Here is a 23,871-nt window from a genome sequence, read left to right on the forward strand (position 1 = left end):
CAACAGACCTCTGTACCGCTGCTATGAGGCCTCCTGGTGGTGTCAGCGCGATGAGTCTGTGCCACAGAGTCGAGGCAACCAAGTTGTTAGCAACCAGGACTCTCCCCCTAAAGGACAGCTGGGGCAGTAACCATCTCCACTTAGAGAGACGGACACACACCTTCCCCTCAACTCCCTCCCAGTTATTTTTCTGATAGTCCTCAGAACCCAAGAACACACCCAGCACCTTCAATCCCTCTTTTCCCCACTGAAGACCTCCGGGCAGGTGAGGCACCACCTGCTTCGTCCACCGTCCCACCAATAAGGCCTCCGATTTCTCCCAATTCACCCGTGCAGAGGAGGCATTCTCATAGAGTGACAAGATATCCTGCAGCAAACCAACATCACCCTGATGCCTAATGAACATGTTTGCATCATCAGCATATGCTGACACAGTGAGAGGACGACAAAGACTGGAGGACCCTGGCAGTGACAGACCACTGAGCCGACTCCTCAACCTGCATAACAAGGGTTCAAAAGCAAGGCTGTAAAGCTGCCCTGAAATAGGACAACCCTGCCTTATCCCTCGTCGTACAGGGATCGGTCGGCCCAGCCCAGCTCCCATTTTCACCATGCATTCTGCACCGCTGTACAACAAACCCACCCAAGATAGAAAACCTTCACCAAACCCAAAAGCCCTAAGTGAAGAAAACAAATAGGAGTGGTCCACCCTGTCAAAGGCCTTTTCCTGATCCAGGGAGACAATACCAACATCTACATCGTGAAATCTACACACATCCAGTACATCACGAATAAGAAATACATTGTCCATGATTGTTCGACCCAGGATACAGTATGTCTGGTCACTATTAACAATTGATCCCAAGTAATCTCTGAGTCTGTTGGACAAGGCTCTGGAGAGCACCTTGTAGTCCATGCAAAGCAGGGCCACTGGTCTCCAGTTCTTGAGGAGAGCCAAATCGCCCTTCTTAGGCAGCAAGGAGAGGACTGCTCGTTTGCAGGAAACAGGAAGCGATCCTGTCCTAAAGCATTCCATCAGGACACCATGGAAGTCAGGACCGATGATATTCCAGAAACGCTTCACAAAGTCCGTGGAGAGGCCGTCGATTCACGGAGTTCTTCCCGAGGTCATCTGGCCCACCGCAACCGTCAGCTCCTCCAGCGTCAGCTCCTCCAGCGTCAGTTCCCCGTCCAGCGCAGCCCTCTCCTCTGGTCTGAGACGTGGAAGCCCCTCCAGGAGCTCCTTACGGCTCTCTTGGCAGCATTGTTCTTCCCCAAACAGCGTGGTGTAAAAATCCATGGCATGGATCCTCATCTCCTTTTGGTCCGTGGTTACCCTGCCTCCCGGGAGCTTCAGACAGGTCATTTGTTTTCTCTCCAACTTGAAAAAGAACGAGGTTGGGCCATCCATGTCTTTCACCTGGAGAAACCGAGCCCTAACCAGAGCTCCCTTTGCTCTCTCCTGTAGGAAAGAGCTCAACTCTATCCTCTTGTCCCTCAGTAGCTGGCCCACTCTGGGATCTGGCACTCTCTGCAAACTTTCCTCAATGTCCTTTATGTCAGCTTCGAGGTCTTTAACTGCAGACTTTATAACTGCGGTGGCGTTTGCGGTGTACTGTTGGCAGAACACACGTATCTGTGCCTTACCGACCTCCCACCATTGCTTCAGAGAGCTGAAACAAGCTTTTCCAGCTTGCCACTGCTGCCAAAGAACCTCAAAGCCCTGACAAAAAATGCTGTCGTGCATAAGTGTGTTATTAAAATGCCAGTAGGAGTTAACCCTTACACCTGGGGAGGTTATCAAAACTAAACTGACGAGGTGGTGATCGGTGAACCCAACCGGACTGATGGTGCTATTTTTTATACTGGAGCTGAGGCAGTCCGAGATATAAATCCTGTCCAGCCTGGCTGCACTTACCCTGTCATTGCTCACCCTCACCCAAGTGTACTGCCTAGCTTGCGGATGTTTCACTCGCCAGGTGTCCAACATGTGTAGTTGAGTGATGACGTTATGAAGCGTGTGCGCTGACTGTGGGTGTGGTTCCTCACTGTTTCTATCTACGGTGAAGTCCAGCGTGCAGTTAAAATCCCCCCCAATGATCAGCCGCTCCTGCTGGCAGCTCTGCAGCTCATTTAGCAGCAAAGTAAAAAAACGTGCTCTATCTGGCCCCCTATTGGGCGCATAAATGTTAACAAAACAATAAACTGAGCCCTCTATATCTGCCCTCACCACCAGCAGACGGCCCTTTACCACCTCCCTGACTGTCAGGACTTCCGCATTCACTGCTTTCCTAATTAGCACGGCTACTCCAGCACTAAGGTTGGTGCAGTGGCTCAGGGTGCATGAGCCCTCCCACCATAACCCCCAGTCGACCTCATCCAAAGGAATGGTATGGGTCTCCTGCAACAAGAGGATGTCCAACTTTTTCTGGTTAATAACTTCCATTAGTGATGCTCTTTTGAGCCTATCCCTCCCACCATTGATGTTTAAAGACCCTAGATGTAAGTGCTGCATTGCAAGGTCAGAGGAGAGAAAGAGACAGGACAAGACCAGAAGTAAGCAGCCAATCTAACGAGTACCGGTCAGCACCTTTTAAGGCCTGTTCCCACATAGGATGAAGCCTCTGACCCACTCTCATAATCCATGTCCTCTGCTCCAGTAGACAGCTGGCTGTTGGACACCTCCCCTGCACCCTGCTCATCCTCTGCGGCTCTGTTGTCATCTCCACCTACAAACTGCTGCTGCCTCATCACAGCCTGACTGTGGTGCTGCATCAGGACCACACGCAATGAGGTTCTGAACCACAGAAACCTCCTGACTGTAAGACTGGCCCTGATCCTCCTTATTGACCCTGTTAACTTCAGAACCGGCGCAGCTAACCGCACCCCCCACATCCCCACCCATGAGACCAGCCATGACCACAGGACCAGCTGCGTCCACGGGACCAGCTGCACCCACAGGACCAGCTGCATCCACAGGACCAGCTGCACCCACAGGACCAGCTGCGTCCACGGGACCAGCTGCACCCACAGGACCAGCTGCGTCCACGGGACCAGCTGCACCCACAGGACCAGCTGCGTCCACGGGACCAGCCATGACCACAGGACCAGCTGTGTCCACGGGACCAACCATGACCACAGGACCAGCTGCGTCCACGGGACCAGCCATGACCACAGGACCAGCTGCGTCCACGGGACCAACCATAACCACAGGACCAGCTGCATCCACAGGACCAGCTGCACCCACAGGACCAGCTGCGTCCACGGGACCAGCTGCACCCACAGGACCAGCTGCGTCCACGGGACCAGCCATGACCACAGGACCAGCTGTGTCCACGGGACCAGCCATGACCACAGGACCAGCTGTGTCCACGGGACCAGCCATGACCACAGGACCAGCTGCGTCCACGGGACCAGCCATGACCACAGGACCAGCTGTGTCCACGGGACCAACCATGACCACAGGACCAGCTGCGTCCACGAGACCAGCCATGACCACAGGACCAGCTGCGTCCACGGGACCAGCCATGACCACAGGACCAGCTGTGTCCACGGGACCAGCCATGACCACAGAACCAGCCACGAGGAGCGCCGCGCCCCCACCAACGGGGAAAACAGCGTCTGCAACGCCCCCGGGGCCGGCCACGAGGAGCGCCGCGTCCACAGCGAGCTTCTCCGCGCTCTTCTGCTGCTTTTGCGGGCACGCAAAGCGCTTATGTCCCGCCTGTCCACAGTCGAAACACTTCATCTGCCCCGAGCTCGCGTACACCAGGTATAACCCTTCCCCGTGCCTCACCTTGAAGGACACCTCTAGTGACTGTGGGGGTGACTCTAAAAACATAAAGACCTGGCGTCTGAGGGACAGGACGTGTCTCAGCTTGGGGTCTTTACAGCCCAGACTAACAGCTTTGAACCCGCTAGCGCACTTTCCGAACCTGCGCAGCTCTTTCTCCAGCAGGTCGGGTGGTTTCACTTCCTGTGCCGGTAACCGGGTGGTAGAGACGCACCAATTTTGCAAAACACCAGCGCGTCTCTTACCCGCATGATCGTGTCTGAACGAGGACTTGAACGCGCAGTGCGGGCGGCGCCACGTGTTCGATCCTGTAATGAAACACCGGAGCGTCCCTCGGCGAGTCCTCGCAGCATATCTCATATCGAGCTCTCGTTAGCGGCTCAGAGCGACCGGCAGCTCAGCTGGGACCGTCTGGCCTTTTGGAAAGTCCTCTTTCTGCTATTAATAATCTAATAATTGTCAGTTCCCGGTGATGTGAAGCTCGGTGTCCTCGGGGAAGCGTGTCTTTATTACTTCTGTGAGTTCATAGTTGTTGAAGTGCACTTTTGATGCAAACTCTTCTGACAACAGGACGTCACGTTGATTGTGATTATTATAGCGACCGAAACAAGCTCCTCCTCTCGTTACCGCGGTGACGTCACCGGCACCTTTTTATAGAGTTCAGTGATTTCATGAAGCTGAGCTGCACGACCCTCCTTTAAAAATACATGAACGTTTCTATTGTGCTTTATACAAATATATATATCCATCCATCCATTTTCAATACCGCTTATCCTCATTAGGGTCGCGGGGGCGCTGGAGCCTATCCCAGCTGACATATATATATATATATAACAAAGTGACATTAAGGAAGTCGGACTGGAACAACATGAGCGTGTTTTATTCCTCAACATTAACGCGTCGATTGACCCTGAGAACAGCTCCTCCTCCTCTCCTCCTCCTCCTCCTCCTCCTCCTCCTCTTCTCTCCTCCTCTCCTCCTCCTCCTCCTCTTCTCTCCTCCTCCTCTCTTCCTCTCTTCCTCCTCCTCCTCCTCCTCCTCTTCTCTCCTCCTCCTCCTCTCTTCCTCTCCTCCTCCTCCTCTCTTCCTCCCTTCCTCCTCCTCCTCCCCCTCCTCCTCCTCTTCTCTCCTCATCTCCTCTCTTCCTCTCTTCCTCCTCCTCCTCCTCCTCCTCCTCTTCTCTCCTCCTCCTCCTCCTCTCTTCCTCCTCCTCTCCTCCTCTCTTCTTCCTCCTCTCCTGGTCGTCTGGTTCAACAGTTCAACGAGCCAGGAGAAAGACCGTGACAAGGGCAGCAGTGTTAATGAAGACCTCATCGGTCTCACACAGGCAGAACAACGAGGGGTTGAGACCTCCCAGAGGACAGCGGGGCTGAGAATAGCTCCCTGATTATGAAACAAGCGCTCCATCTTTCCTTCCCTTCTTCTGTCCTTCTCCGCCTCCTTTCTCTCATCTCCGTCTCCATCCTCGCCTCCTTCTTTTCCCTCTCATCTTCAACCCGTGTCGGTGTCTGGAGGCCTTTGGGTGGAGGCGTGCTGCACAGATCTTCGGGGTCTTTGAGCGAGTCCTATCTCCTCAAGTGGGTGGAGCCCACACCGGCTTCGTGGCTTTAAAGGGACACACGCGCGCCACGCAGTCGGGTTCAGATGTTCATGTTCCCCAGAGGACGAACCCAGACCCACCTGACTTTGGTCATTGGTTCCAGACCTGGTGGCCCACGTTGTGTTCTACCTCTGAAAGTAGAGGCCGACTTCCTGTCAACCAAACTCGTGATTATCGCCCAGAAGTTTGATCTGAAGGAAAACAACAGGATACTTTAAATTTGGTTTTCAAAGAACCGGAACCAAGATCTTACTTCTCTAAATACTACATTACCCATGATCCTCAGGGGCGCAGATTGTTTTTGTACTGATGACTCAACCTGAACGAGACCCAAAGAAAATAACTGAGGTTCCATGTATTATGGTATATTATAGTATGTTACTATGGTATATTAAGTAGGGTAAACAAATCCTCTTCATCCGTTTATTAATGAGTTATCGGTAAAAACGAATATAATTCAAATTGTTTGCACTTTTTGGCTTTTTTTTTCTTGTAGATTTGTAGATTTATTTTCTCCTACATATATTTAAAAAACATGTCTTTATTTAATTTTTTTAATTTTTTTTATTGGTACCAACTTTTAATTTGTATCTGCTGTTTTTTTTAAATATTACTCTAACTTTTATTATATATTTTTTTAACGTACAATGGCCCTAAAACACAATTTAGCAAACTATACAACATGTGTGAATAACCACTTAATCAATTATATATTTACCTTAATTCATCTTTTATTTGTGTATGTATTTTTAATCTATTTCTTTATGGTCTCTTTATAGTGGAGCTCTATTAGTCGTATATATTGCTTCATCGTCAGCGTATGGTGATACTTTATGAACGTCTGTTGTTGCTCTTTATGGGAAAGTGACCCATGTTTTATTCTATTGACTGTTTCTTATTCCTCCTCCTCTTCTTTTCACATCGATGCATAAAGAGATTAGTTTATTTATGGGATGCAGGGAGCGAGTCTGTCTGTGTGTGTGTGTGTGTGTGTGTGTGTGTGTGTGTGTGTGTGTGTGTGTTTGTGTGTGTGAGTGTGTGTGAGCGTGTGAGTGTGTGTGTTTGTGTGTGTGTGTGTGTGTGTGTGAGTGTGTGTGTGTCCATCTGTGTGTGTCTGTGTGTGTGTGTGTCATAAAATACAAACCAAAAAACAACCAGAACAGAAACACTAATAAATGCAAACGATTGAATGCTAACGACAAAGAAAACATTGCTCTAAAACAGATTGTTGCTCTCAAAATATGAAGGTATATTTGTGTCTTTATTACGCAACACATTGTATCGATTTTGTAAGTGAAAATATATGAACTGAGAATCAATACATTTTTTTGTTGACAAAAATATACACTTTTTTTGACCAAAAATTCTAGTTTCATAAGTAAAACTAACAAATAATTGATTGTCAGTTAAAGACACACATGTATTCATACCTCCTCCTCACGGTTCTACTTCCTGTCTATTTCTTCCTCAGCTCGCCACGTGGGACTCGGTCCACGGTCTGAACGGCAGCCTGAAGGAGAGCCGGATAGAGAACGGCATGCTGGGAGTTACGGTCAAAGTGGTCACTCTACTGGTGGGTAGACACTGCTAAGGGGACACTGCTAAGGGGACACTGCTAAGGAGACACTGCTAAGGGGACACTACTAAGGGGGACACTGCTAAGGAGACACTGCTAAGGGGACACTGCTAGGGGGACACTACTAAGGGGGACACTGCTAAGGAGACACTGCTAAGGGGACACTACTAAGGGGGACACTGCTAAGGGGACACTGCTAAGGAGACACTGCTAAGGGGACACTGCTAAGGAGACACTGCTAAGGAGACACTGGTAAGGGGACACTGCTAAGGAGACACTGCTAAGGGGACACTGCTAAGGAGACACTGCTAAGGTGACACTACTAAGGGGGACACTGCTAAGGAGACACTGCTAAGGGGACACTACTAAGGGGGACACTGCTAAGGGGACACTGCTAAGGGGACACTGCTAAGGAGACACTGCTAAGGGGACACTGCTAAGGAGACACTGCTAAGGGGACACTGCTAGGGGGACACTACTAAGGGGGACACTGCTAAGGAGACACTGCTAAGGGGACACTACTAAGGGGGACACTGCTAAGGGGACACTGCTAAGGAGACACTGCTAAGGGGACACTGCTAAGGAGACACTGCTAAGGAGACACTGGTAAGGGGACACTGCTAAGGAGACACTGCTAAGGGGACACTGCTAAGGAGACACTGCTAAGGTGACACTACTAAGGGGGACACTGCTAAGGAGACACTGCTAAGGGGACACTACTAAGGGGGACACTGCTAAGGGGACACTGCTAAGGGGACACTGCTAAGGAGACACTGCTAAGGGGACACTGCTAAGGAGACACTGCTAAGGGGACACTGATAATGAGACACTGCTAAGGGGACACTGCTAAGGAGACACTCCTAAGGGGGACACTGCTAAGGGGACACTGCTAAGGGGACACTAATAAGGAGACACTGCTAAGGAGACACTGCTAAGGGGACACTGCTAAGGAGACACTGCTAAGGAGACACTGATAATGAGACACTGCTAAGGGGACACTGCTAAGGAGACACTGCTAAGGAGACACTGCTAAGGGGGACACTGCTAAGGGGACACTGCTAAGGGGACACTGCTAAGGAGACACTGCTAATGAGACACTGCTAAGGGGACACTGCTAAGGGGACACTGCTAAGGAGACACTGCTAAGGAGACACTGCTAAGGAGTCACTGCTAAGGAGACACTGCTAAGGGGACACTGCTAATGAGACACTGCTAAGGGGACACTGCTAAGGAGACACTGCTAAGGAGACACTGCTAAGGGGACACTGCTAAGGGGACACTGCTAAGGAGACACTGCTAAGGAGACACTGCTAAGGGGACACTGCTAAGGGGGACACTGCTAAGGGGACACTGCTAAGGGGACACTGCTAAGGAGACACTGCTAAGGAGACACTGCTAAGGGGGACACTGCTAAGGGGACACTGCTAAGGGGACACTGCTAATGAGACACTGCTAAGGGGACACTGCTAAGGGGACACTGCTAAGGAGACACTGCTAAGGGGACACTGCTAAGGAGTCACTGCTAAGGAGACACTGATAAGGAGACACTGCTAAGGGGGACACTGCTAAGGGGACACTGCTAAGGGATTATTGCTAATGAGACAATGCTAAGGGGATACTGCTAAGGGGAACCTGCTAAGGAGACACTGCTAAGGGGACACTGCTAAGGGATTATTGCTAATGAGACAATGCTAAGGGGATACTGCTAAGGGGAACCTGCTAAGGGGACACTGCTAAGGAGACACTGCTAAGGGATTATTGCTAATGAGACAATGCTAAAGGGATACTGCTAAGGGGAACCTGCTAAGGAGACACTGCTAAGGGGACACTGCTAAGGGGATACTCCCTCTCTCTCCCCCTCTCTCTCTCCCCCTCTCTCTCCCCCTCTCTCCCCCCCCCCCCCCCCTCTCTCTCCCCCTCTCTCTCTCTCTCTCCCCCCCTCTCTCTCTCTCTCTCCCCCTCTCTCTCCCCCTCTCTCTCCCCCTCTCTCTCTCTCTCTCTCTCCCCCTCCCCCTCTCTCTCCCCCTCTCTCCCCCCTCCCCCTCCCTCTCTCTCCCCCTCTCTCTCTCCCCCTCTCTCCCCCTCTCCCCCTCCCCCTCTCTCTCCCCCTCTCTCCCCCCTCCCCCTCCCACTCTCTCTCCCCCACTCCCCCTCCCCCTGTCTCTCCCCCTCTCTCCCCCTCTCTCCCCCCCTCCTCTCTCTCCCCCTCCCCCTTTCTCTCTCCCCCTCTCTCTCCCCCTCTCTCTCCCCCTCTCTCCCCCCCCCTCTCTCTCCCCCTCTCTCTCCCCCTCCCTCTCTCTCTCTGCAGGAGGACCCTTTCGTCATGGTAGCGGAGAACATCCTCGGGCAGCCCAAGAGGTACAAAGGCTTCTCCATCGACGTCCTGGACGCGCTCGCCAAAATCCTGGGCTTCAAATACGAGATCTACCAGGTGGGACTGAGCCGCGTATGCCGGTTTAGTTCAGGTTTAGTTTAGGTTTAGTTCAGGTTTAGTGCCGGTTTAGTTCAGGTTTAGTGCCGGTTTAGTGCCGGTTTAGTGCCGGTTTAGTGCCGGTTTAGTTCAGGTTTAGTTTAGGTTTAGTGCCGGTTTAGTTCAGGTTTAGTTTAGGTTTAGTTTAGGTTTAGTTTAGGTTTAGTGCCGGTTTAGTGCCGGTTTAGTGCCGGTTTAGTGCCGGTTTAGTTCAGGTTTAGTTTAGGTTTAGTGCCGGTTTAGTTCAGGTTTAGTTCAGGTTTAGTGCCGGTTTAGTGCCGGTTTAGTGCCGGTTTTTGCTGAGCAAAACAACTACAAAGAGTCACAAAATGAAGACAACAGGCACCAACAGCTCTGAAACGTGACACTTCAGACTCAAAGTCTTCTCCACCGAGTCGTAGCTGCAGCTCATGAAGCATCATAAGCATCATAAGCATCATAAGCATCATAAGCATCATAAGCATCATAAGCATCGCAGCACCGAAGCGTGTTGTTGATGAATAACGAATGTTCCACTGCATCCTGAGCTTGGCTTTGCTTCAGCTTGTTGCTTCATCTTGTTGCTTCAGCTTGTTGCTCCAGCTTGTTGCTTCATCTTGTTGCTTTGCTTCAGCTTGTTGCTTCAGCTTGTTGCTTCATCTTGTTGCTTTGCTTCAGCTTGTTGCTTCATCTTGTTGCTTTGCTTCAGCTTGTTGCTTCATCTTGTTGCTCCAGCTTGTTGCTTCAGCTTGTTGCTTCATCTTGTTGCTTCAGCTTGTTGCTTCAGCTTGTTGCTTCATCTTGTTGCTTCAGCTTGTTGCTTCAGCTTGTTGCTTCATCTTGTTGCTTCAGCTTGTTGCTTCAGCTTGTTGCTTCATCTTGTTGCTTCATCTTGTTGCTTCAGCTTGTTGCTTCATCTTGTTGCTTCAGCTTGTTGCTTCAGCTTGTTGCTTTGCTTCAGCTTGTTGCTCCAGCTTGTTGCTTCAGCTTGTTGCTTCAGCTTGTTGCTTTGCTTCAGCTTGTTGCTCCAGCTTGTTGCTTCAGCTTGTTGCTTCATCTTGTTGCTTCATCTTGTTGCTTCAGCTTGTTGCTTCAGCTTGTTGCTCCAGCTTGTTGCTTCAGCTTGTTGCTTCATCTTGTTGCTTCAGCTTGTTGCTTCAGCTTGTTGCTCCAGCTTGTTGCTCCAGCCTGCTGCTTCTAAATGAGGCGACGTGAACTCAATAACTTGTGAATCTTTCCTCCAGGTGGCCGACAGTAAATATGGATCTCAGCTCCCCAACGGCTCGTGGAACGGCATGATTGGTGACCTCATCAACAAGGTAAGCTTGAGGACCAATGAGGTTCACTGGAGACTGGCTGTTTAAGCTCAAAACATGAATACTTGTCACTGATTGGCCGACGCCACCTTCCTGCCTCTCCCCCCAGAGAGCAGACCTGGCGGTGTCGGCCATCACCATCACGCCGGAGCGGGAGAACGTGGTGGACTTCAGCAAGCGCTACCTGGACTACAGCGTCGGCATCCTGCTGCGGAAGCCCGAGGAGAAGATCAACATCTTCTCCCTGTTCGCGCCCTTCGACCTCGCCGTCTGGGCCTGCATCGCCGCCGCCATCCCCGTGGTGGGGGTGCTCATCTTCCTGCTCAACAGGCTGCAGGCGCTGCGCTCCTCCTCCCAGAATGCACCTGGCCAGCCGCCCAACGGGGGCTCGGGCTCCCTGCACAGCGCCGTCTGGATCGTTTACGGGGCGTTCGTCCATCAAGGTGAGCAGGAAATAATGTGTGTGATTTATTATGAGTTATTACTATATTTATACATATAGGAGATTACAACTATGCTGACAATGTTTCTTGACCAGACACTTTACCGGACGCCGTGTTCGCAGCCAGCTAGCCGGCCGTTGGTTTATTACCGCGACATGAACCACAAATAAACAGACTCCGCTGTGGTTTATTTGCAATAAACGGATCAAAAAGATATTGAAAATAACTTCATCGTGATGCAGATTTGCAAAAAATAAATGTGAATTAGTTCTCTGTCAATCGAAACACGTTCAGTGCTAGCGATGCTATCGTCGTAGCCGCTCCATCAACACTCAAATTAACGCCATCTCGGCAAAAATAAGGCAACGATGTAAATAAGGCAGATCTGCTCTCTGTAGAAATATGTTTATGTTCATACCATCGCAGAGCGCTGATCACAGTTATTCTTTCTTTATCAAAGTGTCCCATATTAGCATTTGTGGGGTTTTGCTGCTCACGACTTCTCAGGCTCGGCTGCAGTCGCATTTAAATTGGCCAAATTAAGAGAATCCATCAAAGTGAATGGAATCAGTGGACTCATCGCTGAAGAGCAAGAGCTGCCACAATCTGTGGGAATCTTTGCATCATTTAACTTCGGTGAACTTCGACCAAACTCAGGAAACGGACGGCGGAGCCGATGGAAGCGTCCGTCGAGGTATCGGAGCTTCACGTGATTCCAGAATGTTCTCACGGTGCAGCGGCTCTGCGTTCGGCCGGAACCAATCAGGGCCGATGGCAGCGAGAGGAAGATTATCTGCCTCGTGAAGACGGATTTCAATTTGATTTACAGAGGGGGTTTAATTTGGAGCCGTTACACGGATTACACAGCAACAGAAGAGGGAAACAATAATCACGGGAGGATTTGTAGCGTCTGAAATATTTAGCAGAGAAGCAGAAACAAGGACATCAAACTTGAAAAGTGCTTAAATGAATTAGAGGGAGGCTTATGTTGCTCAGAGCTCCAGGAAACGGAGCCGCGGGGAAATAAACCTGGCTTTCTTTTCAAGCACTTTCCTTGTGTGAGAAAGTTGTTTTTTAGGAGCTACTTTGATGCAGTTAAAACTATTGCAAAACAAACACGGGAAGAAGTTTCAGGATTAAACAGAAGCTGACGTGATGGACCCTGAAGCCGTTGTTCCAGGCCCAACGCAGAAATATGACCGCACTCTAAAGTCTTTAAAATGTCCACAAAATGTCCTCAAAATGTCTTCAAAATGTCTTTAAAATGTCTTTAAAATGTCTTTAAAATGTCTTTAAAATGTATTTAAAATGTCTCCATAATGTCTCCAAAATGTCTTCAAAATGCCCCCCAGATGTCCACAAATTGTCTTTAAAATGTCTTTAAATTGTCTTTAAAATGTCTTTAAAATGTCTCCATAATGTCTCCAAAATGTCCTCAGCTTTCACTTTTTCCTAAAAGTTATAATTTCCCAAAGTGCCTGTCCTGTGAGTATCATTATGACCTCACCACGGCCCCCAAAGTCCTCCTGCAGGACCTTTCAGTCTCCAGTTGACCAAGATGTGAAATGCTCTTTTAGAAAAATCATAAATATCACTTCACAAAAAACGTCCTCATTTTTCAAAAAGTGTTGTTAGTTTCCCAAAAGGCCCTTTAAAAAAAAAAAAAAGGTTCTCTTTTTCTAAAAAGAGTCCCTAATCTGTAGGTCAATAACTCGATTCCGTCCTCTGAAAGGTAGAAGAACAAGAACACAGACACACACACACACACACACACACACACAGACACAGTAAAGTGGATCCACACACTCCAGCATGAACACACACACCTTCCCAGCAGAGGCACCCAGCTGCATCTATTATGGTCTGGCTGGTTGCCTGGGAAACCTTTTAGGGTTGACGGGTTGTGATTAGATGCAGCCTCTCTGCAGAACCCCCCCCCCCCCCCCCCATTCCTCTCTGAAACTGGACTCTCAACACAAGCAGGTCCTCTCTTGGTAATGTAGGACTGTATGTGTGTGTGTGTGTGTGTGTTTGTGTGTGTGTGTGTGTGTGTGTGTGTGTGTGTGTGTGTGTGTGTGTGTGTGTGTGTGTGTGTGTGTGTGTGTGTGTGTGTGTGTGTGTGCAGGTGGGGAAGGCGTGGTGGGCTCCGTGGCCCTGAGGATCGTGATGGGCAGCTGGTGGCTCTTCACGCTCATCGTGTGCTCGTCTTACACCGCCAACCTGGCAGCGTACCTCACCGTGTCACGCATGGACCACGCTATACGGTGAGGCTCTCACACACACATATATTATGTTTTATATTTATATATTATATATATATATATATACATATATATATATATATATATTACATATATATACATTTGGCTGATTATGAATCTGAAGGGGCCCTTTGAAAAGATTGCTAAGCTCTTCAAGAGAAAAGCTGCAATTGGTCTGATTCTCAAACCGTGAAGGAGTTTAAACTCAGAGGAACGATTAGCTTTCAAATAAAGATGGAAGCCGTCCATGAAGAGTTCAAGTGTTTAATGTTTAGAACAATCAAGCTGTGGTTGTCATGGAGACCTCCACGCTCACGACAGACGGTTCAGACAATGCTACCAACGCCAACGCATCCAACACATCCAACACATCCAACGCCAACGCATCCAACACATCCAACACATCCAACACATCTAACGCCAATGCATCCAACGCATCCAACGCATCCAACGCATCCAATGCATCCAACGCATCCAACGCATCCAACGCATCCAATGCATCCAACGCATCCAACGCATCCAACACATCCAACGTCAACGCATCCAACACATCCAACACATCCAACACATCTAACGCCAATGCATCCAACGCATCCAACGTCAACGCATCCAACACATCCAACACATCTAACGCCAATGCATCCAACGCATCCAACGCATCCAACGCATCCAATGCATCCAACGCATCCAACGCATCCAACGCATCCAATGCATCCAATGCATCCAACGCATCCAACGCATCCAATGCATCCAACGCATCTAATGCATCCAACGCATCCAACGTCAACGCATCCAACGCATCCAATGCATCCAACGCATCCAATGCATCCAACGCATCCAACGCATCCAACGCATCCAATGCATCCAACGCATCCAACGCATCCAACGCATCCAACGTCAACGCATCCAACACATCCAACACATCTAACGCCAATGCATCCAACGCATCCAACGTCAACGCATCCAACACATCCAACACATCTAACACCAATGCATCCAACGCATCCAACGCATCCAACGCATCCAACGCATCCAACGCATCCAACGCATCCAACGCATCCAACGTCAACGCATATAACGCATCCAACACATCCAACACATCTAACGCCAATGCATCCAACGCCAACGCATCCAACTCCAATGCATCCAACACATCCAACGCATCCAACACATTCAATGCATCCAACACATCCAACGCATCCAACGCATCCAACACATCCAACGCATCCAACACATCCAACGCCAACGCATCCAACACATCCAACGCATCCAACGCATCCAACACATCCAACGCCAATGCATCCAACGCCAACACATCCAACACATCCAACGCCAACGCATCCAACACATCCAACGCATCCAACGCATCCAACACATCCAACGCCAATGCATCCAACGCCAACACATCCAACACATCCAACGCCAATGCATCCAACGCCAACACATCCAACGCATCCAACGCATCCAACGCATCCAACACAACCAACGCATCCAACACATCCAACGCATCCAACACATCCAACACATCCAACGCATCCAACGCATCCAACACATCCAACGCATTCAACGCATCCAACACATCCAACGCCAACGCATCCAACGCATCCAACACATCCAACGCATCCAACGCATCCAACACATCCAACGCCAACACATCCAACACATCCAACGCATCCAACACATCCGACGCATCCAGCGCATCCAACACATCCAACGCATCCAACACATCCAACGCCAACGCATCCAACGCATCCAACACATCCAACGCATCCAACACATCCGACGCATCCAACGCATCCAACGCATCCAACACATCCAACGCATCCAACGCATCCAACACATCCAACACATCCAACGCCAACGCATCCAACGCATCCAACACATCCAACGCATCCAACACATCCGACGCATCCAACGCATCCAACGCATCCAACACATCCAACGCATCCAACACATCCAACGCATCCAACACATCCAACGCCAACGCATCCAACGCATCCAACACATCCAACACATCCAACGCATCCAACACATCCAACGCCAACGCATCCAACACATCCAACGCCAACACATCCAACGCCAACGCAATATATATACCTCTTCCACCCAAGTCGAGGTGAAAATAATACAATAATACAATAATATATATATATATATATATATATATTATTGTATTATTGTGAAAATAATACAATAATACAATAATATATATATATATATATATATATATATATATATATTATTGTATTATTGTATTATTTTCACCTCGACTTGGGTGGAAGAGGAAATCAATATTCCTGGCCGTGTTTGTTTTGATGAAACTCGGCTGTTGTTCTTATTAAAATAAAAACAACTGTTTTGTTGTTCAAACATCTCGAGGCAGAAATTAATTATTTGGTCTCGTGGGCGTCGTTGATTTAAAAACTCCCAACGCGGTAAAAACAAGATCTGACCTGGGATCAGTTTCTGGTCTCTGAATAACAGAGCTGGGAGTTATGTTTACAATCCATTTACTGTATGTATATAAATATATATAATATAATTATCCCTGAACAGATAAACAAGTGAATAATATCGACACGTTGAGCGTTGACCGAGTGACCGTCCAGAATGCTTTCTGGTGCACTTTAAGCTGGTCCCAGCTCCAGATCCTTAAAAACAGCAGCTCCTCACCGTGTCCTTGTGTCCTTGTGTCCTCATGTCCTTGTTTACTCATGTCCTTGTATCCTTGTGTCCTCATGTCCTTGTTTACTCATGTCCTTGTATCCTTGTTTCCTCATGTCCTCGTGTCCTTGTGTACTCATATCCTCGTATCCTTGTGTACTGATGTCCTTGTGTCCTCATGTCCTTGTGTACACATATCCTCGTATCCTTGTGTCCTCATGTCCTTGTGTCCTCATGTCCTCGTATCCTTGTGTACTCATGTCCTTGTGTCCTCATGTCCTTGTATCCTTGTGTACTCGTGTCCTCATGTCCTTGTGTCCTTGTGCACTCATGTACTCGTGTCCTGTGTCCTTGTGTTCTCATGTCTTCATGTACTCATGTACTCGTGTCCTCGTGTTCTTGTGTCCTTGTGTTCTCATGTCCTTGTGTCCTTGTGTCCTCATGTCCTTGTGTTCTCATGTCCTTGTGTCCTCATGTCCTTGTGTTCTCATGTCCTTGTGTCCTTGTGTCCTCATGTCCTCGTATCCTTGTGTCCTTGTGTTCTCGTGCACTTCATGTACTTGTGTTCTTGTGTACTTGTGTTTGTGTCCTTGTGTTCTTATGTCCTTGTGTTCTCATGTCCTTGTGTTCTCATGTCCTCGTGTCCTTGTGTTCTCATGTCCTTGTGTCCTCATGTCCTCGTGTCCTTGTGCACTCATGTACTCATGTCCTTGTGTTCTCATGTCCTTGTGTACTCATGTCCTCATATCCTTGTGTCCTCATGTCCTCGTATCCTTGTGTACTCATGTCCTTGTGTCCTCATGTCCTCGTATCCTTGTGTACTCATGTCTTTGTGTCCTCATGTCCTTGTGTACTCATGTCCCCATATCCTTGTGTCCTCATGTCCTTGTGTCCTCATGTCCTCGTATCCTTGTGTATTCATGTCCTTGTGTCCTCATGTCCTCGTGTCCTTGTGCACTCATGTCCTCATGTCCTCGTATGCTTGTGTACTCATGTCCTTGTGTCCTCATGTCCTCGTGGCCTCCTGTCCTGCAGGTCTTTCCAGGACCTGGCCCGGCAGATGGAGGTGGACTACGGCACGGTGAGGGACTCGGCGGTCTACGACTACTTCAGGAACAAAGGGACCAACCCTCTGGAGCAGGACAGCACCTACGCGGAGCTCTGGAGGACCATCAGCAGGAGCCACGGCTTGGACCACTCGGTGTCCAGCCCGTCTGAGGGCATCCGCAAGGTGTGTGTGTGTGTGTGTGTGTGTGTGTGTGTGTGTGTGTGTGTGTGTGTGTGTGTGTGTGTGTGTGTGTGTGTGTGTGTGGAGGAGCCGCTCTGCTTTCAGATCCTAAACTCAGTCTGAATGTCGTGATCTGAGGAGGACGGAACTATTTTCTTTTGGGGTTTTAATTCTACACTTTTGTTTTCATAACTTATATTATTAATAATACTAACAACAATAATAATAATAATAATAACAACAATAACAATAATAACATACTTAAAAAGTTCATATCTGAGCTCTGCGTTAAAACAACAAACTTCTCTCCGTTGCTTCAGGTTTGACCCTCTGGGCTTCCTGTAGTTTCCTACAGTAACAAAGCGTTGCTTCAGCTCTCAGATAAATCCCAGAAGGTGTATTTTTTTTTTTTTACCAAAACAAGATCTTTTTATTTTGCTGTTATTATGAATTATTTAGTTCTAAACCACAAATCCAGATGAACATGTGTGGATGTTCTTCTTCTTTAAAGTATGTTGCTGCCAGGTTCTCTGGCTGAGTCCAGTGTTTCCATAGAAACCAGAGCAGAAGCTGGAGAGGTGATGTCATCGTCTCCCCACAGGTCCATATGTTCCACAACAAGCTGATTGTATTTATGTATATTTAACACACTGCCCCCCCCCCCCCCCCCCCCGTCCCCCCCCGTCCCCCCCCGTCCCCCCGTCCCCCCGTCTCTCAGGCGAAGAAGAGTCCCTACGCCTTCCTGTGGGACATGGCGGTGCTGGAGTACGCCGCCCTGACGGATGACGACTGCACCATCACGGTGTCGGGGAACGGCATGAGCAGCAAAGGCTACGGCATCGCCATGCAGCACGGCAGCCCCTACAGGGACCTCTTCTCCCAGAAGTAAGTGCCTCCTGCAGACGGGGCGCAGGGCACCAAACCCCACACGTGAAACGGCCTCTTTACCTCCAGGTTCAGTTACCGTGAGAGGTTCAGGTACCGTGAGAGGTTCAGTTACAGTGAGAGGTTCATGTACCGTGAGAGGTTCAGTTACCGTGAGAGGTTCAGATACCGTGAGAGGTTCAGGTACCGTGAGAGGTTCAGGTACCGTGAGAGGTTCAGTTACCGTGAGAGGTTCAGTTACCGTGAGAGGTTCAGGTACAGTGAGAGGTTCAGGTACAGTGAGAGGTTCATGTACCGTGAGAGGTTCAGGTACAGTGAGAGGTTCAGGTACAGTGAGAGGTTCATGTACCGTGAGAGGTTCAGGTACAGTGAGAGGTTCAGGTACCGTGAGAGGTTCAGGTACAGTGAGAGGTTCATGTACAGTGAGAGGTTCATGTACAGTGAGAGGTTCATGTACCGTGAGAGGTTCAGGTACAGTGAGATGTACAGTGAGAGGTTCAGGTACAGTGAGAGGTTCATGTACCGTGAGAGGTTCAGGTACAGTGAGAGGTTCATGTACCGTGAGAGGTTCATGTACAGTGAGAGGTTCATGTACCGTGAGAGGTTCATGTACCGTGAGAGGTTCAGGTACAGTGAGAGGTTCATGTACCGTGAGAGGTTCATGTACCGTGAGAGGTTCAGGTACAGTGAGAGGTTCATGTACAGTGAGAGGTTCATGTACCGTGAGAGGTTCAGGTACAGTGAGAGGTTCATGTACCGTGAGAGGTTCAGGTACCGTGAGAGGTTCAGGTACAGTGAGAGGTTCAGTTACCGTGAGAGGTTCAGTTACCGTGAGGGGTTCAGTTACCGTGAGAGGTTCAGTTACCGTGATAGGTTCATGTACCGTGAGAGGTTCAGGTACAGTGAGAGGTTCAGGTACAGTGAGAGGTTCATGTACCGTGAGAGGTTCAGGTACAGTGAGAGGTTCAGGTACCGTGAGAGGTTCAGGTACAGTGAGAGGTTCATGTACAGTGAGAGGTTCATGTACCGTGAGAGGTTCAGGTACAGTGAGATGTACAGTGAGAGGTTCAGGTACAGTGAGAGGTTCATGTACCGTGAGAGGTTCAGGTACAGTGAGAGGTTCATGTACCGTGAGAGGTTCATGTACAGTGAGAGGTTCATGTACCGTGAGAGGTTCAGGTACAGTGAGAGGTTCATGTACCGTGAGAGGTTCATGTACCGTGAGAGGTTCAGGTACAGTGAGAGGTTCATGTACAGTGAGAGGTTCATGTACCGTGAGAGGTTCAGGTACAGTGAGAGGTTCATGTACCGTGAGAGGTTCAGGTACCGTGAGAGGTTCAGGTACAGTGAGAGGTTCAGTTACCGTGAGAGGTTCAGTTACCGTTAGGGGTTCAGTTACCGTGAGAGGTTCAGTTACCGTGATAGGTTCAGGTACCGTGAGAGGTTCAGGTACCGTGAGGGGTTCAGGTACCGTGAGGGGTTTAGGTACCTTGAGGGGTTCAGGTACTGTGAGAGGTTCAGGTACCGTGAGGGGTTCAGGTACCGTGAGAGGTTCAGGTACCGTGAGGGGTTCAGGTACCGTGAGAGGTTCAGGTACCGTGAGAGGTTCAGGTATCGTGAGAGGTTCAGGTATTGTGAGAGGTTCATGTACCGTGAGAGGTTCAGGTACCGTGAGGGGTTCAGGTACCGTGAGGGGTTTAGGTACCTTGAGGGGTTCAGGTACTGTGAGAGATTCAGTTACCGTGAGGGGTTCAGGTACCGTGAGAGGTTCAGGTACCGTGAGGGGTTCAGGTATCGTGAGGGGTTCAGGTATCGTGAGGGGTTCAGGTACCGTGAGAGGTTCAGGTACCGTGTTCGGTATCTGGAACGTTTCTTTGACTCTTGAAAAGCAGGAGGACGTCAGGAGGTGCAGTAACATTTAAACAACGAGGTCCCTTTAAGGTTCTGGAGTCACTTCACTGACTCCTTTCCTCTCCTCTCCTCTCCTCTCGTCTCTTTTCCTTTCCTCTCCTTACTTTTCCTTTCCTCTCCTCTCCTCTCCTCTCCTTTCCTTTCCTTTCCTCTCCTCTCTTCTCTTCTCTTCTCCTTTCCTCTCCTCTCCTCTCCTCTCCTTTCCTTTCCTTTCCTCTCCTCTCTTCTCTTCTCTTCTCCTTTCCTTTCCTTTCCTCTCCTTTGAAACATGATAAACATCCTGAAACATGATGAAACATGATAAACATCTTGAAACATGATAAACATGATGAAACATGATAAACATCTTCAAACATGATGAAACATGATAAACATCCTGAAACATGATGAAACATGATAAACATCTTGAAACATGATGAAACATGATAAACATGATAAACATCTTGAAACATGATAAACATGATGAAACATGATAAACATCCTGAAACATGATGAAACATGATAAACATGATGAACATCTTGAAACATGATGAAACATGATAAACATCCTGAAACATGATGAAACATGATAAACATGATAAACATCCTGAAACATGATGAAACATGATAAACATGATAAACATCTTGAAACATGATGAAACATGATAAACATGATAAACATGATGAACATCTTGAAACATGATGAAACATGATAAACATGATAAACATCTTGAAACATGATGAAACATGATAAACATCTTGAAACATGATGAAACATGATAAACATGATAAACATCTTGAAACATGATAAACATGATGAAACATGATAAACATCCTGAAACATGATGAAACATGATAAACATGATAAACATCCTGAAACATGATGAAACATGATAAACATCTTGAAACATGATGAAACATGATAAACATGATAAACATCTTGAAACATGATAAACATGATGAAACATGATAAACATCCTGAAACATGATGAAACATGATAAACATGATAAACATCCTGAAACATGATGAAACATGATAAACATGATAAACATCTTGAAACATGATGAAACATGATAAACATGATAAACATATTGAAACATGATGAAACATGATAAACATGATAAACAACTTGAAACATGATAAACATGATGAAACATGATAAACATCCTGAAACATGATGAAACATGATAAACATCCTGAAACATGATGAAACATGATAAACATGATAAACATCTTGAAACATGATGAAACATGATGAAACATGATAAACATCCTGAAACATGATGAAACATGATAAACATCTTGAAATATGATGAAACATGATAAACAATATGAACATGATAAACATCTTGAAACATGATAAACATCTTGAAACATGATGAAACATGATAAACATGATAAACATCCTGAAACATGATGAAACATGATAAGCATCCTGAAACATGATGAAACATGATGAAACATGATAAACATGATTAACATGATAAACATCCTGAAACATGATGAAACATGATAAACATCCTGAAACATGATGAAACATGATAAACATCTTGAAACATGATGAAACATGATGAAACATGATAAACATCCTGACACATGATGAAACATGATAAACATCCTGAAACATAATAAACATCCTGAAACATGATAAACATCCTAAAACATCCTGAAACATGATAAACATCCTAAAACATCCTGAAACATGATAAACATAATAAACATCCTGATACATGATGAAACATGATAAACATGATAAACATCCTGAAACATCCTGAAACATCCTGAAACATGATAAACATCCTGAAACATGATAAACATGATAAACATCCTGAAACATGATAAACATCCTGAAACATCCTGAAACATAATAAACATCCTGAAACATGATAAACATCCTAAAACATCCTGAAACATGATAAACATAATAAACATCCTGATACATGGTGAAACATGATAAACATCCTGAAACATCCTGAAACATAATAAACATCCTGAAACATGATAAACATCCTGAAACATGATAAACATGATAAACATCCTGATACATGATGAAACATGATAAACATGATAAACATCCTGAAACATAATAAACATCCTGAAACATGATAAACATCCTGAAACATGATAAACATAATAAACATCCTGAAACATAATAAACATCCTGAAACATGATAAACATCCTGAAACATGATAAACATAATAAACATCCTGATACATGATGAAACATGATAAACATGATAAACATCCTGAAACATCCTGAAACATGATAAACATCCTGAAACATGATAAACATCCTAAAACATGATAAACATCCTGAAACATGATAAACATCCTAAAACATCCTGAAACATGATAAACATCCTGAAACATGATAAACATCCTAAAACATCCTGAAACATGATAAACATCCTGAAACATAATAAACATCCTGAAACATGATGACATGAGACTCTACTGAACTAGAATACATATGACTCTTCTCTTCAATGACTTCTGTTTTTAAGATAAAATGTGTGCAGAATGTAATTCATAGTTCAATCGAACGCTTCATTTAGAGATCGTAAACGTTTCAGTTGAAGCAAGTTGATCCTCAGATGCGTATGACGAAGCTCATCTGGCTCCTCCTCTTCCTGTCAGGGTTCATTAGTGTGATCGCTAGTGAACGCTCAGAAGACGTTGATGAAGCGCTTCTCTTCTTTCTTTATTGCTTCAGATATCGATGGCGGCTGCAGGCGTTTGAGAGGAAACGTCGGTAGTGACGCTAATTTAGCTAGCTAAGCTAATTTAGCTAGCTAAAAACCTAACTGAATAGTTTAGTTGTTTAAACCTAACTAGTAGTTTAGTTGTTTAAACCTAACTGGTAGTTTATTTCTTTAAACCTAACTAGTAGTTTTTTTCCTTAAACTTAACTGAGTAGTTTAGTTATCTAAACCTAACTAGTAGTTTAGTAGTTTAAACCTAACTAGTAGTTTAGTTCTTTAAACCTAACTAGTAGTTTAGTTCTTTAAACCTAACTGAGTAGTTTAGTTATCTAAACCTAACTAGTAGTTTAGTTCCTTAAACTTAACTGAGTAGTTTAGTTATCTAAACCTAACTAGTAGTTTAGTTCTTTAAACCTAACTAGTAGTTTAGTTATCTAAACCTAACTAGTAGTTTAGTTCTTTAAATCTAACTGAGTAGTTTAGTTGTTTAAAGCTAAGTAAGTACACAAACACACACACACACACAGACACACACACACACACAGATGACCTCCTTGTGTCCTCATGACCTCCTTGTGTCCTCATGACCTCCTTGTGTCCTCCTGCGCCTCCTCATGACCTCCTCGTGTCCTTGTGTCCTCCTGCGCCTCCTCTTGACCTCCTTGTGTCCTCCTGCGCCTCCTCATGACCTCCTCGTGTCCTTGTGTCCTCCTGCGCTTCCTCATGACCTCCTTGTGTCTTTGTGTCCTACTGCGCCTCCTCATGACCTCCTTGTGTCCTTGTGTCCTACTGGGCCTCCTCATGACCTCCTCGTGTGCTTGTGTCCTCCTGCGCCTCCTCATGACCTCCTCGTGTCTTTGTGTCCTCCTGCGCCTCCTCTCTGGCGTCTGATTGCGGTGGTGAAGGTTCATCGTTTCTCCCTCCTCCTCCCTCTGCTCCTCTTTAATTAAGCTCTGCTGTTCCTCTGAATGGAGACAGAACCTCCTCCTGGTTCAGCCGGCGTCCACCGGCCCGCGGCGTCCTCGCTGCGCTGCGTTCAGGGACCATCAGGCATAATGCCTTC

General features: G+C 47.1%; 1 protein-coding gene across 1 annotated transcript in view; it reads left to right on the forward strand.

Moving 5' to 3' along the window:
* The window catches only part of LOC117748339 (glutamate receptor ionotropic, delta-1-like), a 278,598-nt gene that overhangs the window by 244,690 nt on the left and 10,037 nt on the right, over positions 1-23,871 (forward strand). Inside the window, exons 9-15 of the mRNA XM_034557989.1 lie at positions 6,865-6,966; positions 9,278-9,400; positions 10,663-10,737; positions 10,844-11,177; positions 13,303-13,441; positions 17,138-17,333; positions 18,049-18,215. Coding sequence (XP_034413880.1) covers positions 6,865-6,966; positions 9,278-9,400; positions 10,663-10,737; positions 10,844-11,177; positions 13,303-13,441; positions 17,138-17,333; positions 18,049-18,215 — 1,136 coding nt within the window. The remainder of the gene's footprint in view (positions 1-6,864; positions 6,967-9,277; positions 9,401-10,662; positions 10,738-10,843; positions 11,178-13,302; positions 13,442-17,137; positions 17,334-18,048; positions 18,216-23,871) is intronic.

The sequence above is a fragment of the Cyclopterus lumpus genome, chromosome 19 (genome assembly GCF_009769545.1).
Source record: "Cyclopterus lumpus isolate fCycLum1 chromosome 19, fCycLum1.pri, whole genome shotgun sequence".
NCBI lineage: Eukaryota > Metazoa > Chordata > Actinopteri > Perciformes > Cyclopteridae > Cyclopterus > Cyclopterus lumpus.